This window comes from Onychostruthus taczanowskii, unplaced genomic scaffold (genome assembly GCF_017590055.1).
Source record: "Onychostruthus taczanowskii isolate IOZ18803 unplaced genomic scaffold, ASM1759005v1 scaffold22, whole genome shotgun sequence".
NCBI lineage: Eukaryota > Metazoa > Chordata > Aves > Passeriformes > Passeridae > Onychostruthus > Onychostruthus taczanowskii.
In genome coordinates, this window is record NW_024499462.1 from 9,777,894 (window position 1) to 9,796,938 (window position 19,045).

The 19,045-nt window shown below is 40.4% G+C and overlaps 2 protein-coding genes across 4 annotated transcripts in view; one reads left to right on the top strand and one right to left on the bottom strand.

The window, feature by feature from the left end:
- Nucleotides 1-1,588: 1,588 nt before the first annotated feature.
- Nucleotides 1,589-8,261, bottom strand: RPS24 (ribosomal protein S24). Of its 3 annotated transcripts, XM_041404785.1 has the most exons (8): nucleotides 8,167-8,261; nucleotides 6,763-6,828; nucleotides 5,994-6,203; nucleotides 5,458-5,568; nucleotides 5,336-5,338; nucleotides 4,604-4,620; nucleotides 2,531-2,566; nucleotides 1,589-1,683 (listed from the first exon to the last, which is right to left on the bottom strand). In XM_041404785.1, the coding sequence occupies exons 1-6, from the start codon at nucleotides 8,167-8,169 to the stop codon at nucleotides 4,615-4,617; spliced, it is 399 nt and encodes a 132-aa protein (XP_041260719.1). In that variant the 5' UTR covers nucleotides 8,170-8,261; the 3' UTR covers nucleotides 1,589-1,683; nucleotides 2,531-2,566; nucleotides 4,604-4,614. The 3 variants fall into 3 exon arrangements, with proteins under 3 accessions (XP_041260719.1, XP_041260720.1, XP_041260721.1); XM_041404786.1 differs by lacking the exon at nucleotides 4,604-4,620; XM_041404787.1 differs by lacking the exons at nucleotides 4,604-4,620; nucleotides 5,336-5,338.
- Nucleotides 8,262-8,430: 169 nt separating this feature from the next.
- POLR3A (RNA polymerase III subunit A) overlaps nucleotides 8,431-19,045 on the top strand; it is a 30,406-nt gene continuing 19,791 nt past the window's right edge. The window contains exons 1-12 of the mRNA XM_041404788.1: nucleotides 8,431-8,458; nucleotides 9,323-9,458; nucleotides 9,980-10,117; nucleotides 10,634-10,805; nucleotides 11,995-12,149; nucleotides 13,390-13,629; nucleotides 14,562-14,724; nucleotides 14,919-15,055; nucleotides 15,568-15,671; nucleotides 16,352-16,493; nucleotides 16,987-17,127; nucleotides 18,296-18,365. Of these exons, the coding sequence (XP_041260722.1) occupies nucleotides 9,342-9,458; nucleotides 9,980-10,117; nucleotides 10,634-10,805; nucleotides 11,995-12,149; nucleotides 13,390-13,629; nucleotides 14,562-14,724; nucleotides 14,919-15,055; nucleotides 15,568-15,671; nucleotides 16,352-16,493; nucleotides 16,987-17,127; nucleotides 18,296-18,365 (1,579 nt within the window). The 5' untranslated portion in view covers nucleotides 8,431-8,458; nucleotides 9,323-9,341. The remainder of the gene's footprint in view (nucleotides 8,459-9,322; nucleotides 9,459-9,979; nucleotides 10,118-10,633; nucleotides 10,806-11,994; nucleotides 12,150-13,389; nucleotides 13,630-14,561; nucleotides 14,725-14,918; nucleotides 15,056-15,567; nucleotides 15,672-16,351; nucleotides 16,494-16,986; nucleotides 17,128-18,295; nucleotides 18,366-19,045) is intronic.

The window sequence follows — 19,045 nt, forward strand, 5'->3', positions numbered from 1 at the left end:
GAGCAAACCCCACATGAAGATGTGTGTACAACTCCCAGCTGCTGAAGCACGAAGATTCCAATAGTATGGCACCAAGCTGTAACTATTTCAATCCATCTGCTTTGCAGTGTTACTGTACAACCCACATAAACAAATCTGTATTAAATAAAATGTAAGACATTACAAAGCTGAAAAAGGAAACCTCCAGTACTCAAAATTCCAGAAATAGTTTCTTCTGGAGGCAGACCCCCCCTGGAACAATACTCAAAACATCAATCCTACACAAAGCACTATGCCACATACCTTGATGCAAGCATTTATTTATAGATTGTTTCTTGATTGCACAGAACTAAGGTAAGGAGGCTTCTGAAAAGAGCAACTAGAATTTGTGCCAGGAGTCTAGAGCTTTCAAGTAGTAAACATTTGGAAAACACTAACTCTATGGTCTTCACTGGAACAGATGGTTTCCATTGAATTCAAACCAAGAGTGAAACAAGCATATCACTTCACATCTCAGCTCCTTCACACAACTATTTTTAATGCATGTCTTGAAAGAAATTGACCTCTTTGGCAGGGGATAATTTGGCCTCCTTTCAGCCTATTCTATGAAAAATTGCTGCATGTCTTCCTTGTATTTGTATTGCTGTGTTCACACCACCCCCTAGTGATTGTTCAATTATACTAAATAGCCTCACTCCTCTCTCCTTTTATGCTGAGCATTATATATGGGAAGGGTTGACTGCAATACCACAGCTGTATCAGCTGTACAGCTAACTGTGATGCTGCTGAACACAGAGAGCAGCAACCCCACTAGCCCAAGACTCAAACTGAAGGTACTACCTGATGCATTAAGTGCTTCATTTACACTTAGCAGATCTTGTACAACACCCCCTTTCAAATCATTTAACAACACAGCTACGGTAGAGCTGGTTTTCTCCCTCAAACACTAAAAGGACTTCACCTACTTTACAATATGCTGCCCAGTGCAAAGGTAGTGCAATTCAGTAACACTGCATTTAGGTAAAAAAGTCAGAACCTTATTCAACACAGTTGCTAGAGCTGCCCAGTCTGTTTCAGTCATATTTAAAGTAAACTTTCCATACTCCTCAAAACACCTGCACGAGATGCTCACACTGCTACCTTAAATGGCTCCTGTAACACTACCAGATGAAATATTAGGGGCGTGCCACACAGCTTGCAGGCCAGAGATAGATGCAGAGCCTGTCCTGACAACTCAGGAACAAAATCCTTCCTAATGCCTTCATTAGCCAAAACCTTAACTGTGAATGTAGGTAGCTCTGAGAGTCTCTGTCTGCAAGTTTGGCTCTCCCTTCCGCTATGTTCTACAGGTCTATATACAAGAGGCAGCCAGGCAAAAGGACTTTCCAAACACAGTTTGAACAAGAGCGTGCCTACCTCCAACACTGCCTGCTTGGAATGAGCTTCTACTACCTGTAGGAAGCTGTGGTTCACTTCAAATTGATACTCAAAACAAGACTTATTTAATTATGAAAAGATTTTAATTCAGTGCAAATAGTACACCTATACTGAATTTCTCAAAATTTACAAAACGGTAGCTTTTGAATCAAAATTAAAAGGCAAACCAGTATTTTATTGACAGAGTTTATTTGATGTTAAAGTCAGATGAGCAGCTTCTGCTTTCCAGAGTAATTCATTCTATATTTCTTCATAGAATGATGCTGCCTGTAAAGGAAAAAACAGATCACTGACACACAATTAAAACATTTTTACACTTGTACTTTTATAAAGCCTGAAAAACTATTTCCAAAACAAGTAAGGTGAACCACACCGCTCTTCTTGTAAGAGCATAAAGCTCAAAATTTCCCAGCACTGCCATAGCAATGAGCCTAAATTACAGCAATTCTGCAGAAGAGATCAACAAGCTACAACTGCTTTGACAGCTTTCTGTTTAAGACATTACACGCACTATATCAGCTCCCAGACAGACTGTTTAAGTTCCTTCCAACTGAGTCACTCAGACCATTTGTAATAAAACCAGTGTTTTCTGGAGCAGTTATTGACCACAGCACTTAGGTTCCAGCAGCAAAGATATAAAAATGTAGTCTGACTTGTCTATAAGAGTATCCTGTTCATTGTAACTAATTTACTTGAAATGAGTACCTGTAAGAAGACAACATATATCCAGTCCAAAAATAGGTATCATACTACTTCAATCTATTCTAGACAATAAAACTCAAATGTCTATCCTCTTTAGCATACCTACAAACGAAAAATACAAGCTTTGTTCACAGTAAGACTAAACAATCAGCAACTCTGGTAACAGTAAATCTGAAGTACCTAATGTATAACTATACTGACAGGTATTTCATGCAAGTCAAAGTCACATAAGCTACCAACTCAGTAGCAATAACTGCAGAAGTGATCTGTAAATATTCTTAGCCTTACACTCTTGCACTGGGTTCTTTGTCTGCACAAGTACCACAGTCTTTGCATAAATGAACCTCAGACTCGTTATCATAACGACTGCACTGCTGAATGCTTGCCCTTACAAAGCATTCTGAAGGCATACCTGTTATCTGTTTTCCACCTGAAGAATGTTCATTTACTGAAAAAGAGAAAGCATCAATTAGTAAGAATCTTATCTAAATTCTACTACTGCAGAAAATTGAGCTTTGAGGGTTTTTACCAACACTCATGTGCTTTTTTCAATTAACCACACAGAAATGTGATAGGAAACACAACAAAGTTTTGACTACTGCAGGGACAGAAAACTTAGATTTCACTTACTCCCTTGAACTCAACAGCTATTTAGAGTTTAACTAATGCTCAGAATGCAACTGCCTGTTCAATTACACCTACAGGCTACAATGGCTTCCAAGTGCTTACCCATCCACACTTCTGTTTGACAGCCCCACCTGTCAAAGGCTGTCACAGCTACAGCTGTGACATTAAAAGGGAGGGTGGGGATTTTTTTGCATTTCAGTATCACTATTTCGAATGCAAAGACCAAGTGAGGCACATACATATATTCTTGTTCCAAATTTTAGCAAGCTCAGCAAGCTCTCAAGCCACAGAATATTTTAAATAACACAAAATATTTGAAAATACTTCTCTTGAAACTGCAGGGAAAACAGAATGGGAATGCTAAAGGAGTGAGAAGTGAAAGGAAGTATCAAAGAAAACAAGACATCAGCAATAGTTATGTCTGAGTTTTTCATGACTACATCATACTTAAGTTTTAGAATATACACTTGCCTAAACATTTCTCAGAATCAAGTACTGACACATTTATAAGGTAAAATAATTCTCACAGATTCTGTAGGTGGACTCAAAAATGTATTCCAGGGCTCCTATTAAAATTTCCTTCACAGAGCTGTGATAAGGATGATGAACCATACCACATCATGATCCTTGAACACGCATTTCTGAAGACAAAGCTTAGAGTATTTCACCAATGTTTTCTACAGTGCAGCACAGAATTCTTCTCAAGTAAATTGTTCATTAAGTGCACAAAATAATTTAAGTGACAACACAAAGATTAACAAATCTGGTAAACAAGTCACATCTAACCCATGCATACTTATCAACTGAAAGATCATTTTAAAAGACATCAAAATATCTCTAATCAAAAGCAGAGTTTACCTTCCACTAAGACAGGTTAGTTTGACAAGCACTTGATACAGAAGTCACATCTTCTATGTAATTACCACAGGGTATGATCCTTGCCTTCAATTTCTGAACTGTTGATATGCTTTAAGAGCTTCTATGAACTGGACACCATTAATAATTCAAGTGAGTAATTTAATCATTGTTCCTTGACATTCAACAACAGCCACCTTCAGATGCAAAAGTCTTAAAATAAGTTTCTCCATACTACCAGGACTGGTACAACACGAAATGACTCCTTTGCCATTGACAGAAGTGTGTATATTTGGTGTTACTACTACAGCAAATGCTGATTTTGTGCCATAAACCATTGTAGGACTTCATGATTAAAACAGCATTAAAGCACAAAGGAAGAAGGCTCCTAATGCACTAGTACAGTAGTTCCCTGATCTACTAACTGTGAGTAACACTGGCTCCTTTCCATCCAGGGATAACAAGAACTTCAACTCCACACCAACTACAAAATGTAATTGCACTGAGATTTCCAATTCCACTGTAATTTGTGTCTTAACTTGGAATACTGCAGGGCAATAGTTAGACACAGTTTAATGCTGACAACTGTGCCATTTCTAAGTACCATCTCAAATGCACCAAGTGTGATGTGACTTAGCTTTCATGTACACCACTACTTTCACACAATGGTCAAGTTACACATGCAATTGCACTGTACTACTTTGAATCAGATCCTGCGGTGACTGGACCAATGTCTCAAGTCAACAACATTGGGTTTCTTGGATTTCTTCTCACTGGGAATTATTTTAAAGTTGATTCACTAGTTTCCAAAAGTCTGGTTTACTACTAGCCAAATTTTACTTCCAAGTCACATGAATAAAGTTCACTATGTAATTAAGTGAACCCTCATATGACAGATATAAGTTTAAATCCAACATGCATACAAGGCAGTACAGTGCTTCAATTAAAACGATAGACACATTTCAGTGATTCAGGCACCAAATCCATGCTCATTTTCCAGTACCTGCAGATACTTCATTTCTGATGGAGAGTTCCAAGAAAGTAGGAAAAAAGCAAAAGTGAAGATTACTAAAGTTCATGACATCAAGGTATTTTTACAGCTACAGAACTAAGCATCAAAACCCATTACTCTCTCCCCTTGCTAAAACACCTGAAAGAAACCCCACTTGCCTGCACAGCTTGCTCAATTTTTATCAGAAGATGTGAAGGAAAGTGACTGGCTTCCCACCCAACCTATTCCTCAGCTTTGGCTCTGTTTCATGACAGAGGAAATCTGCCTCCCTCTAACCTGCCTGTATCAGGTTGTAGCCACAGCCCAGGAGGGCTCTCTCAGTCTAGCCTCACCAGAGGAAGACTCCACTACCTTGGGCATCAGCCCCTCAAACCCCAAGGCATTCTACCTTATTTTTATTTACACATTGTCCTCACTGCCTACACCACACATCCTTAACAAACTTACCTCGGTAAGGAACACCATACCAACAGTACCTTGGAGGAGTAAGCATTAGGGGTTTAGGCAGCCTGAGTAACAAGTGTTAAGATTATCTAATTTGTGTATTGCGAGACTGAGTTATGTGATTAGAGCAACACTGTTAGATTGATGAAGTTTAACAGTGACACACAGGAAACAGTAATTTAGGAAGCACAGTTTCATGTCATATCAGCTACGCTGGCAGCAGTGAGGAGCAAAACTAAGCTACTGAGCTGATGACAAGCTATACAACACACAGTTTACCTTCTGTTATCCAGTAGAACAGGTGAAAAAATGGAAGAAAAACAATGTTACTGTTGAAGAATTCATAATCAACATTTCAAAGGCATATGCTCACTCTAGCTTAGAAGAAAATCTCATCCTACCTTCTTGCCAGCACCAACATTTGCCTTGGCTGTGCCCCTGACTTTCTTCATTCTGTTCTTACGCTCTTTTCGCTGCTTCCTGGAAGTCTTTTTCTTTTCATACAAGCCGTGCTATTAAAAACAATTGAAAGTTGCTTTTAACATTGTTTCTCTACTAACAACTTTTGAATTTAAGTTCTATGATTTCTGAAATGTTCAAATACAGTTTACATTTGAAATATTAACTAAACAGCAAGATCATTAACTAATGAATGATTCAACACAGAACATAAAGAGGCACATGGATCAGCTCCATTTCTTACGCTTATTTTAGACCTCTATTAGTGTTTTGTTAAAAGTTACTGCTAAACACCTCTGGTATTACCAGTTTTGCCTTCCCAATTCCCTAGTAATATAAAGTAAAAGCACACAGCCTATTTTGCCAATGCAGAAGTTCACATGTGCTATTTTAGGAGGTCTCATACAACTGTACTTTCACAAAACGTGAGTTTTTACAAACGCAAATCCTGCTTTCAAGACACCAGAAAACAACATACCCTGGCAAGCCTGTGCTTTGGTTCGTTTTTCTTTGCATAGTCCAGGGAATCATAGATCATGCCAAAACCAGTTGTCTTGCCACCACCAAAGTGAGTTCTGAAGCCAAAGACGAAAATTACATCAGGGGTTGTCTTGTACATTTTTGCCAGCTTTTCCCTGATTTCTGTTTTAGGGACTGTGGCCTTCCCAGGATGAAGAACATCAATCACCTAAGAAAGAATTTTAACAGGTTGATAAAAGGTCAATATCCAGTACACAGCCCCACCAGGTGCTACAGTCCCACCATGAGCTCAACATTTAAACTAACCCACCTTAGAAGCAAACAATTATTTGACACAAAAGCATTCAGAAGTTTCTTGCTTCACTAAGTCATTTAGACTGAAAAATACCTTTAAAATCATTAAATCCAATAGTAGACCCAATCCTGTCAAGTGTCTCAATGGCACTAAGCCATGTTCTCAAGTGCTACACCAACATGTCTTCTAAATACCTCCAGGGAGGATGACTTAACCACCTCCCAGGGCAGCCTACTCCAATGCTTAATAATCCTTTTGGTGCAGAAATTTTCCTCAACATCCATTCTCAAGCTGTACAACTTCACCATCAAGATTTATCTTGAGCATACATCAACACATTTAAACTCATATGCTCTTACAATTCCTTATTTAAGAACCCTGGAGATTTTAAGGCCTCATATTTATTGCAGCTAAACCTTCTTCCAGCTCAGAACCACCAAACAAATAAAGGCAGTTTTCTGTAGTCTTTTACCATCTGCTTGCGCTGCAGAAGTCTGTTGGTCATGAACTTCCTGGTTCTGATGGTCACTGTGTCATTCTGCAAAAGAAAACATTAAATAAAACAACAGCTACAAATGCAACACAAACTGAATACGAGCATAAACAATGCAGGGTACCACAACGGTCAGGAGCCTCAGATACTGACAGTGAGCTCACAACCTAAGTGGGCTGGTCTAAAGAAAACACCTTTAAGTAATGCAGTGAGAAACTGACAAACTTATCCCAAGTTTCCAAAGACCACAGCAACATACACATCTTCACGACCATGAAAAGCTGAAGCAGCTTTTCATAAAAGACACAGATCTCAATCTCAAGTACTCCAACAACACAACAGGAGCTTCCTTCTAAGCCCAAGTGTCACCACCTCTACAGCTTCCCACCTCTAAGGACAAAGGAGCACCCAATATTCCTGGATGCTCCTGGCTGAAAGGAAAAACAGGTCAGTGGGTCCAAAAGAGCTTACCAATTTTTTTCAGTAAATTACACACTTGGCATGGCACTGGGTGTGTTAGTATGCGACCCCAGAGTAAGGACATGGCAGTGGGTGGGGGGTGAAGGGCAGGGTGAAAGGGAAGTGAGGATACAGAAAAGAGTGACTGACCATGCACTGGAACAGTATAGAAGCTCTTCTTGACGTTCAGGTGAAATTTCCTGGGCACCAGTTTCTGCCCTTGCCTAGACTACTGCTGCCTGGCACCACTAAGCACAGCCTAGTAGCATCCTCTGATACCCTCCTTCAAACACTGCTAAGGTCGCCTTTCTGTCACCTCTTCTGGAGCTGAAGCTCTCTCAGCTTTTCCTCATAAGAGAAATGCTCCAGTCCCCCAGTCATCCTCACTGCCCTCCACTGGAACCGCTCCAGGAGCTTCATGTCTGTCCTGGACTGAGGAGCCCCAAACTGGACACTACGCTCCAGATACAGCCTCACCAGAGCTGAGAAAAGAGATCAGCTCCGTCGAGCTGCTGGCCACGCTCTTCCTAAAGCAAAGTGGAAGTTTCTCTGAAAAAATAGACTACCACGCTACTTCCACAAAGCTTTCCCACAGGAGCAGCCGCGACAAACGCGGGTGTGACCCACGGCAGCCGCGCAGAGCCGCAGCGCCGGGTGCCGCACTGTGAGATCGCGGGGCCGCTCTGGCCGAGCACGGACACGGCGCAGCCGAGCACACGGCGCGGCCTCACCCCGCAGCTCGCTGCTGCCAGCGGGCACGGACGCGGGGCGGCCCGGCCGCAGTAGCCCGGGCTCGGTGTCCGCCATACCCCCGCGGGCGGGTGCGGGCGGGCCGGACCGGCGGGACACGGCGGTGCGGGGGCGCGGCGGCGCCCGGATGGCGGCGGCGCGGGGCGGATGGCGGAGACCGGCCCGGGCACTCACCATGGCTGCGACCGCGGCTCCGGCGACCGGAAGAGAAAAGGATCGGCGCCACCCCGCGACCAATCATAAAGCGGCGCGGGGGCCCTTCCGGCAGGGGTGGAGTTGCGCGTGGGGCAGTCCTTTCCGGAGCCGGTCCCGGCTGGAAATAGCGGTGGGCGTGGCTGGTGTGTGTTTAATGAGACCCGGCGCGGAGGCGGCGACGTGCCGCCCCGGGCTGAGCTCAGCTCCGGGGGCGCCGGGCCCAGCCCAGCCCAGCCCAGCCCTTCAGGGAGACCGATGTGGCCAAGAAAATGTGAGTGGCGGTCGTGCGGTGCCCGCGGGCTGAGGCGGGGAGCAGCAGAATTGCGGGGGACAGAACAGCTGCAGCCGGAGCTGGGAGAGTGTTGGCGGGGAGGGCCGCGGTGGGCACTCGTGGCACGGCCGCTCCGCTTCTAGGAGCGCTGGCACGGGCTGGCTTCTCCCGCACGGGTGGCTGTGCCTGTGTCCAGCTGTGGGGATGCCCAGGAAGGTCGATACATTCCTCAGAAAAAAACACCAACTCGCCGTAAAGCAGCCTTATTTTATATAGCTGTTTAAAAATAACGTGTTTCAGCAATCCCTGAATCAACCTAGCCACTTTTATATTGTTTTTGAATACTTTGGGGTCCTGAGAAGGGCAGCGAAGCTGGTGAAGGAACACCACCAGCCCTAGGGGGAGCTGGGGTGTTCAGCTTGGAGAAGAGGAGGCTCAGGGGAGACCTTATGATTCTTCTAAAACTACTTGAAAGGACGCTGTAGCCAGCTGGGAATTGCTCCCAGGCAGCCAGTGACCGGATGAGAGGGTACTGCCTTAAGTTGTAGTAGGGAAGGTTTAGCTTGGACATCAGGGAGAACTTCTTCACAGAAGGGGTGGTTAGGCATTGAATGGTCTGCCCGGGGAGGTGGTGGAGTCACCGTCCCTGGAGGTGCTTAAGGAAAGCTCGGATGTGGCACTCAATGCCATGGTCTTAATTGACAGGGTGATGTTTGGTCTTAGGTTGAGTTCAGTAGTCTACGAGGGCTTTTTCAACCCAATTGGTTCTGTGCAATTGCATGTAGATGTGCTTGCCATTAGAAGTGGTTTTCTGTATATACATATATGTGTGCCCATACATACATCTGAAATTTCCTGTCCTAGAAGCCACATCTGTTTTGGCATGAAATCTCCAGAAGAGATGCGTCAGCAAGCTCACATTCAAGTGGTCAGCAAGAATTTGTATAGTCAGGACAACCATCACTCTCCACTGCAATATGGAGTGCTGGACCATCGCATGGTGAGAACCTTTCTTTTGTTTTCCAAACTCTTTCTGGGGAATTGCTGAAGTAGTTTAAAAAAAGGTTGGGGTCGCTGAAACATACTGTTTGTCCAAAGTAAGTTCAAATGATGCTTTGCTTGAATTTCATAGTGTATTAGCTGCACTGCCAGCTACTTTTTTCACACTTTTGGAGGGCAGGAATGCATTCTCTTGAGGCAGGAAATAAGTTACTTTTCTGCCAGACTGCTGGGACACCCAGAGACGTCACCAAAATGCGTAGATTAATGGGCTGTAAGTAATTTGCAAGAGCTGCCTGAGTCCAGTCATTGGTGTCAGCAGGGGCTGTGTGTAAAAGCCATTTTGCTTATGGGTCAGAGTGACTGTTATGCTGATGTATTGATGTGCTTCTGATGATGGGGAAAAGGAGTGGCTCTGCTACTAGGATTCCTGACTAGCTTATGGACTGTTGTATTTTGTATCTATCCCATCAGTTACAGCTAACTTTTTTTCTCTCTGTGTGTGTTCCTTTTCTTCTGAAGGGAACCAGTGAAAAAGACCGTCCCTGTGAAACCTGTGGGAAAAGTCTGGCTGACTGTTTAGGGCATTATGGGTACATTGACTTAGAACTACCATGCTTTCACGTTGGGTACTTCAAAGCTGTGATAGGCATCTTACAGGTAAACATGATCATGACTTGTTGTCGGTTTCTAGTCTAAAGAAAGGCAATTTTCAGAAAAAAATATGTTTGAAATTAACTGAGAAGGCCAAAATAAGGTTGCATTATTAATCTTTGTGTGTATTTTCTTTTGTAAAATACATGTATTTAAAGACCAGTCTTAGTGATGTTCTGTGTAATCTCAGACCAAAAAATCTAATCTATTACTTTCCTGCAGTTTGAATTAAATATATGTAGAATAATTTGTCTTTCAGAATATCCAAGTAAATCAAAGCTCTGTTTGCTTTATATGAATTTTTAATGCTCTGCAGAGCTTTCAAGATTTGCCTCATTGACTGTATTTTTCTCATGTGCTTTTTAATGTGTATTCCAGTATGTGATTTCGTCTTCCAATCAAAAGAGTGGTATCTCATTCAAAAAAAATGCACTGTGTTGAAGAACTTAAGCTGTAGTTCAAGTGGTTACATCTCTGAATGTGTCTCTTAAACAACTGTGTTTATACATGTTTACCTTTAAGATGATCTGCAAAACCTGTTGCCGCATCATGCTGTCAGTGGAAGAAAAAAAGCAGTTTTTAGATTACCTAAAACGACCTGGCCTTACATATCTTCAGAAGAGAGGGCTAAAAAAGAAAGTGTCTGAGAAGTGCCGAAAGAAAAACACTTGTCCTTACTGTGGGGCCTTTAATGGTGAGTATTGACATGAGCAGTTTGTGAAGTTATCTGCTCTGGTGGTTTTCACCTTGATGGCTGTGATGGGAACAAAATCTTGAATATGCTCGTTCATTGCACAGCTCATGGCTGTTCTCTCTAGCCTTCATTTAGAAACAGGTAATTGCATTTTGAAGGACAGACACATGCTTGTTTGCCTCTCATGTGTGGATACAGACATTTTCCTAGTTGGTTTTCATGTTAGTAACCAATGTTTGATACTTGAATAATGACAAAAAACCCTTTTACATGTGTTTTTTAAAATATTAGGAGCTATTGGCAGTGATCAATAAGTTCATGTAGAAGCATTGGTAGCATTTGTAATTTTGAGTGAGCATAATTTTTCATCACTGAATTAAATTATATACCTTAAGATTATTCCTTCTTCAAGGCAGAGTATTTTTGTAAGATTTCGTATATGTGGTTTTCAAAATCTGGTCTTTTTTCACTTACACTGATCACATGTTACTGCTGTCTAAGGACTTGGTGTATTACAGATTCATAGTAGCTAGTTAATCCATAACTTAAAACTTCTAACTCATGAAAATTGTGAGTGCTTTGTTGAAATGTTCAACAGCTCAATAAAAGGAGGGTTGCTTTATCATACGTGCTCTGTCTACACATAGGGGGCATAGGAGTAGGCATTTAGAGGAGTTACATGATGGGTCAGAATACTTCAGTGAAACAAGCTGAGCATTTGGACTTGTCTGTGGAAGTTTCATCAGTCATGTTACCTGCATGACATGAAAATATTTATCAGATTTTTCTGATAATTCACTTCCAAAATTACTTCAGAAGATACTGGTAAGATACGTAAATGGCACTTCTTAGTCCTGTTTTAGTGTGGAAACTTCTACTTTAGAAATATCTGCTGTGAATGAGGTGAAGCTGAATTAAAGGTGTGGGCTAAACCACCTACTTTCAGCCTCAGAGGCTGCACCCTCATGTGGATACACCAAGCCATCCATATAAAAAGGTACAACTTGATTGTCCTGTTGTTGTTCTGACTTTAGGAACCTGGTTAATAAAGCTGATACATGTTAATTTATTATTGTGTTCACTGAAAGTTTAGTTTGTTTTGGAGCTGTAGCTTAAGTTTTGATGGTGTTTTGTGTTTTTGTTACTTTGAAATAAAATCCCAAGGCAATCCATATGTAATTCCTTGCAGGAACTGTGAAGAAATGTGGTTTGTTGAAGATAATACATGAAAAGTACAAGACAAATAAGAAAGTTGTGGATCCAATAGTATCTACTTTTCTCCAGTCCTTTGAAACTGCCATTGAATATAACAAAGAAGTAGAACCCTTACTGGGAAGAGCTCAGGTGAATTTTGTTATACTCTACGTTTTTTGCTGTTTTTTGTGCATGAAATAAAACTCCTTAAAGGGCTGCAATGTATCAGCTAAAGTCTTGTGATGATCCAAGAATTTTGTATATCAAAAGATACATGAAGAATGTTTATATCCAGTGCAATAATGTTAACTTTGTTAAAATGAGAAATCTAGTATATTAGCATGTTCTGGTACACCATTACGTGCCTGTAAAGAAATGAATGTTCTTGCTGGGTCGTGCTTCTGTAAAAAAAAAAAGCAACACAGGTCTGTATAAAGTTTCTATGTATATATAGGTTCAGTGTAACACCGGTATTAATTCCAATGCACGCATTTTTTTCTTCTTAAGAAGCTCTTAATATTGAGAAAGAAGGCCTAATTTGCTAACTTCTTGTTTCATTAGCTTTTCATTGTATGCAGTTCTGTTTCTTTCTGCTCTTAGCAAGCTGGAAAGATCTCCAGGTACATAGTTGGATAGAAAAGCAACACAGGTCCATATAAAGTTTCTATGTATATATAGGTTCAGTGTAACACCGGTATTAATTCCAATGCACGCATTTTTTTCTTCTTAAGAAGCTCTTAATATTGAGAAAGAGAGAGGAGGCCTAATTTGCTAACTTCTTGTTTCATTAGCTTTTCATTGTATGCAGTTCTGTTTCTTTCTGCTCTTAGCAAGCTGGAAAGATCTCCAGGTACATAGTTGGATAGAAAAAGTAGTGAACGCAGCAGTAGCTGTACTAAGACGAGAAATACCTAGGTAGTACTGTAATCATGTGATTTTTTGCTAATAAAATGAATACAATGTACTGTAAGTTTGTTGTAGAATATTAATTGAGTTGCTTTCTCTGTTGACAAAGAAATACTCTCCATTAACTCTTGAGACAAGCGAGCAACATGCCAAGAAGTATGAGCAACATGCCAGGAAGTAAATATGCATATATATGGAAAAACTGGAAGGAAAGAACATATAGCAAGTTAACATTTGAGATGCTGAAAGCACTGGTTCAGAATACATAAAGCATTACTGGAAGGAAAGAACATATAGCAAACACATTTGAGATGCTGAAAGCACTGGTTCAGAATACATAAAGCATAGTTTTGTTTGTATGAATAGTTCTCTATTTGCTTTTGAAAAAGGCTATTTCTGAACATCAGTAAAATAAGGGGAGGAGGGAAGCATTGAAACTTGATGTGATGGCTTCTTCTCCCCATGTTCCCAATGGATTTTGTAGGAAAACTTGAATCCTTTGGTGGTATTGAACCTCTTTAAAAGAATCCCAGTGGAAGACATCCCTCTACTTCTAATGAACCCACAAGCAGGTAAACCTTCAGATTTGATCCTCACACGACTCCTGGTGCCTCCACTGTGTATCAGACCCTCTGTTGTGAGCGATTTGAAGTCTGGCACCAATGAGGACGATTTGACAATGAAACTGACAGAGATCATTTTCCTCAATGATGTGATAAAAAAGGTTAGTCAGCCTTTGCCCTCTGAGACTATTGCCTTCAGAAGGATTTGTGTGGGATTGAATATAGCAAGTGGGTTTAGTGCTTACAGTCTGGTGCTGTATTTCTATGTTGCTGGGCATTTTACTGAAAGATAGGGGATGCTTACTTGAGATGGAACTGGCTGACTGGCTGCTTGCAGTGTAGCACCTGCTGAAGGTCTGCTGGGATTCTTATGGGAAATGTTTTTTCATTTCAGCTCTGGTCTGTTAACTCTTTTTAAATTTTTCTTTTTTTTTTCCCCTCTCCCATGACTGTCACACTTTTTGCGTAGTTACTTAAAATGAAAATATTACACCTATTGATTTGTTTCCTTGTAGACCTTCCTCTTTTTTTACATCCTCTTTTTTTACATCTTTATGCTTTATTTGTTCCACCATCTGTTCTTGAGAAATCAGGTTTCATTAAGCATTGCCATCAAACTGAGACTAAAAGATGATTTGACATTTTATCATCTTCTCTTAGAAGAGCACATCTACCAGAATAATACTTTTCACACTTTTCAAAACTGTTCCTTTGTCAAGCACAGAAAATGAATTGAGTACTAACTCTTCCATGATTGAAAAACTATTAACTACTGATTTTCCTGTCAGTTAAGTTATATTATCTTAAGTGGTTTGGGAAAAATGTGATTTAAAAAAATACCTGATTTTGTGGGCATTCGTTCAAAGCCCATATTAGTCAAAAGATTTTTTTTTTTTTTTTGCTGGGTTCCCTTGTGTTGTGCCTTATGCTATAGTAATATGCATCATCCTACCAAGTTATTTTCCCGTTTTCATTCCAGTTGATGGAAGTTTCATGATATTTGCAAAGGAAGAGTTACACTCATAACAGAAAAATTCTAGTTTAATACATGTTGTTATATTTATTTTCTGAATTGGATTACTGTTTTGTTTAGCATAGGATATCAGGAGCCAAAACACAGATGATTATGGAAGACTGGGATTTTCTTCAACTGCAGTGTGCCCTGTACATTAACAGTGAGCTCTCTGGCATACCCCTCAACATGGCACCTAAAAAATGGACCAGAGGTTTTGTTCAGAGACTTAAGGGAAAGCAAGGTTTGTCTAAAAAATTGCTTTTAATTTTTTTTTTAATTGAACTACAAATCTTTGCTATTGCCAAGTCTCCTTCTGCTACTGCTGTGATGCACCTCAGTGCTGTACCTTAAAAGATGTTCTAATGTACTGCCTTAGTACATAACATTTTGAAAACTATTTTTATGTAAAGAGTTTTAACTGTTTTGTTTTGTTAGGTCGGTTTAGAGGCAATCTGTCTGGAAAGAGAGTGGATTTTTCTGGCAGAACAGTCATTTCACCTGATCCTAACTTAAGAATAGATGAAGTAGCAGTGCCTATTCATGTTGCTAAAATATTGACCTTTCCTGAAAAGGTAAGTAGTGTAGGACTCAAAAACTTTCTATTCCTTTTCTTTTCCCAAGTCAGACCTCAGTGTTGTTTCTTTACTTACTCTGAAAGGGAATGAATGTACTGCATTGTCATTGATGCTTTCCCAGTTCTCTTGCTGCTGGCAAATGAAGATCTGTAGTATTGGATATAGGCAAGTGCTGACAAGATGTGGTGTAAGGAGTGACATCTCTAGAACTAAGAGTTCTGCTTCATGTTTTTTCAATTCATTCATAGGTTTGTATAAAGGAGTGGTTGGGTACTTCGATTTCTAAGTTTCCCTCTCAGATTTTTAATTTAATTTCCCTCTGATATTCTGCTGTAAGATAGGCTGATGTTTTTCTCCTGTGTTCCTTCCTGCAAGTTCCCCTCAGCAGCTGGATGCTGTGTAAGGGGATTGTCAGTTGAGCCTAAAATTAGAGAACACAAAAGCCACCACTAAAAACAAAATCCTGAAACATGTTCTGCTTGTTTCTGATTGAAGTCTTTATGCAACAGGTGAACAAAGCAAATATTAATTTTATGAGGAAACTTGTCTGTAATGGTCCTGATGTTCATCCTGGAGCAAACTTCATACAGCAAAGGCACACCCAAATGAAAAGGTATCATGCTTATCTGTAATGGTTCACTTTTTATTTCTCCCATCAACTTGTTCCTGTTTCTGTATGAAGGAAGTTTATCTGTGGGGATGAAAATATATTTTTAGAATCTTCCATGAAGAGCAGTAGAAAAAGAATTGTCTTTATGTTCTCAGGTTTATTGTATGCTTTTTTAAAATAGTCTCTTGCATTTAAACTGAAGTGCATATACTAATGATGTTGAACTGCATTTAGATTTATATTTTTATGACTGAGTCCATCTTAGCTGAAATGGAGGATGTAGTACAGACACGAGTGAAAACATGGTTTTGGGCAAGTCATACTGGCTGTTTTCATGTGAGAGCTAATCTCAAGTCAGTTTATATGTAGGAAGAAGGGGTAATACGTGAGTGAAACTTCCCTGATACAATTGAAATAAATCCTGTGTATTAACAAATGGACTTTTTTCTTAATTAATATTCTAATCACTGTAGCATATACATTCATTGCTTAAATGCATTCATTGCTTCAAATAGCAGTGAGTGATGTTCATTCCATGCCAGTTTCATCTTCTATTTATTGTAATACAAATACTCCAGCATTTAATGGAAAAGTTGGCATTATAAACATAGAATTAATTTTTAGTTGTCTTTCTGTTTAGTGTCTGTGTATCTTCTGACTGCATTATTATCTCTTCTATGGAGATTTTTGAAATATGGGAACCGAGAGAAGATGGCCCAGGAGCTGAAGTTTGGTGACATTGTGGAGCGACATCTGATAGATGGTGACATCGTCCTGTTCAACCGGCAGCCGTCTCTGCACAAGCTGAGCATCATGGCTCACATTGTGAGTGCACACAGGCTGGCACAGACAGTGCAGCCTGCGATACCAGGCTCTTGGCCTTGATGGTGTTTGTGTCTTACACAAGCAAAAATAAACAGCTCCTGCTGAAACGGTGTGTGGAGCGAATATGAAGGCAGTGCATTTGTGCCTGTGCATGGGAATTGATGTGCACCCAGGCAGGATGCTATATGCACACTTCTTCCAAGAGCCATAATTGACCTTGCTATTTCTTCTTGTGTGAGCACTTCATTTTTGTGGAATTAATGTGATCTCTATAAAGCATGTTGTCTTACGTGCTTTTTATAAATACTTCATAATGAAAATTATTAGCTACATTTCTATAATATAATGTGAATACAACTGTCATTTCCTGTTGAGTTAAATCCTATAATCAGGAATTTTTATTCATGTTTGTAATATAAAAAGGAAGCACTTGAGCATGGCTTTTTTTAGCCATGCTTGACTGTGTGTGCATAATTTTTTTTTCCTTTTCCAGGCTAGAGTAAAACCTCATAGGACGTTCAGGTTCAATGAATGTGTCTGTACACCATACAATGCAGACTTCGATGGAGATGAGATGAACCTTCACCTTCCTCAGACAGAAGAAGCAAAAGCAGAAGCACTTGTTTTAATGGGGGTGGGTAGATAAAATGCTCATGTTCGGATTTTGCTGGTGACAGATGGGCTGAGCCCTTTAGTTCTTAACTTGCATGTGGAATCTGAAATACTATTCAGGTTACTGGGTGTGGATAATTTACAACTTTAAAGCTGCCTGAAAACTCTGCAGAAGGGACTTCAGAATAAATTAGGACTTACACACTGGTAATCTAATATCTTTACGTTTTGGGAAAATGCAGTGTAGGTAGATGTCATCCCTATGCTTCTGCCTGACTGTCCTTAGAGATTGCTACCAGGCTAGCTAGTGGCTCTGTTACCAGCAGCTCCATCATCTGCTTCTGGTCTGATAGCCTGGGAATTGCAGACAGATGGACCAGCTGGAAATGAGATGGTGATACTGGGCTTGTACTGGAGAATGCAGCTTCCCTGAGAAGGCAGGAGGGAGTGGGCTCATAGAGCAGGGTCAAAAAGGGAGAAGGGAGGGTAGATAAATAGGGATCTGATGGTTGCAGGCTTTGATCTGTGGTGTGAGTCAGTAGCACCAAGCTGAGGGTTTGTTTACCAATCCATTGCTCCTTTAGGGTTACCCAATGCTACTCCTACTTCAGGTGTACCCATACAATTGTTGGCTGCAACCTGTTGGAGCTCACTGAACTGACTTGTGAGCTTAAAAAGAACACCCCCAGTGTGTGATTCAGGTTGATGTGGAAATGGGTTCAGGCAAAACTGCTCCATGGGGTGATCAACTGGAGCAGTAGTTTGAGTAAAACAAAAGATCGGGGGCCAGAGGTGGCTTGACTGTTACCCACCAGGAGGGATTACACAACTTGCAGTATCCCAGTTGATCCCCTTGTCCTTTCACCTGTTCTTAAAGCTAGCTTGTCTTCCCTTCCCTGTCCTACCAAAACACATCAAGTTGTTAGCCGCTTCTTTGGAAGCAGAATATGTAATTTCCAGTAACTTTTCTCAGACTATTACTTAGCCGTCAGTAGATGTGCATGGATGGAAGTGAACTGAAACTTCTGATTTCTTTTTTCCATCTTGTTGTAAACGATGCTGTAGTTCGATTCAGAATAAGCTTTGACCATTTCGCCATAAAATAAATGTCTTAAATGGTAGTTTCCATTTTGAATAGCCAAGGGTATATCAGTATCTTGAAATGCATAATATCTTTTTGTGTCATGCAGACTAAAGCAAACTTGGTAACACCTAGAAATGGAGAGCCTCTTATTGCTGCTATTCAAGATTTCCTCACAGGTGTGTGTGAGCTTATTTCAGAGCTGGGTGATCTAACAGTTGTTCCTACAGAATCACTTCCCTTTTTCAGATTTTTTCTGTATTAATTAAAAACTCTCCTTTCACAAGTCCAAGTGACATTATTAAATAAGGCCCTTGTTTTCTTGAAATACAATTATGACCTTAGAGTAATTCCTGATGCTGTCTACCTTTGTAGCTGCAGTTATTACTACCTTTGAGTGTATTTTGCTGTTTTCCTGCAAATGAGTGTTTGAGATCTTTCTCTGCATTCAGTAGATAGTGTAAACTGCTTGTGATTATGATAGAGGAGTTGATTTCACTCAATAACTATTAGCTTTAACCTACAGTATGTACCTTCAATGTCTTTAATTCTTTGGGAAATGTTCAATGAACATAAGGATGAAAGTGTACAAAAATAAATGCCAAGGCCTTATTTCACTGATGAAATAGAGTCTGAGATGAAGAGAGTAGGTTATAGAACTAGACTGTTTCCAAATTTTCAGGCATTTAGTGTGGAGCCATTAAAAGAAAATTCTGGAAAGAATTTACAACTAAAGCTGTCCAAACTATTGTTTTGCATAATAAGTAGCTGATTAGTATTGGAATGCCAATAATGATGCTGAGTATGCAATGGCTTTCAAATTGAATCTAAATTTAGTCTGTCATAATACTTTTTTCAT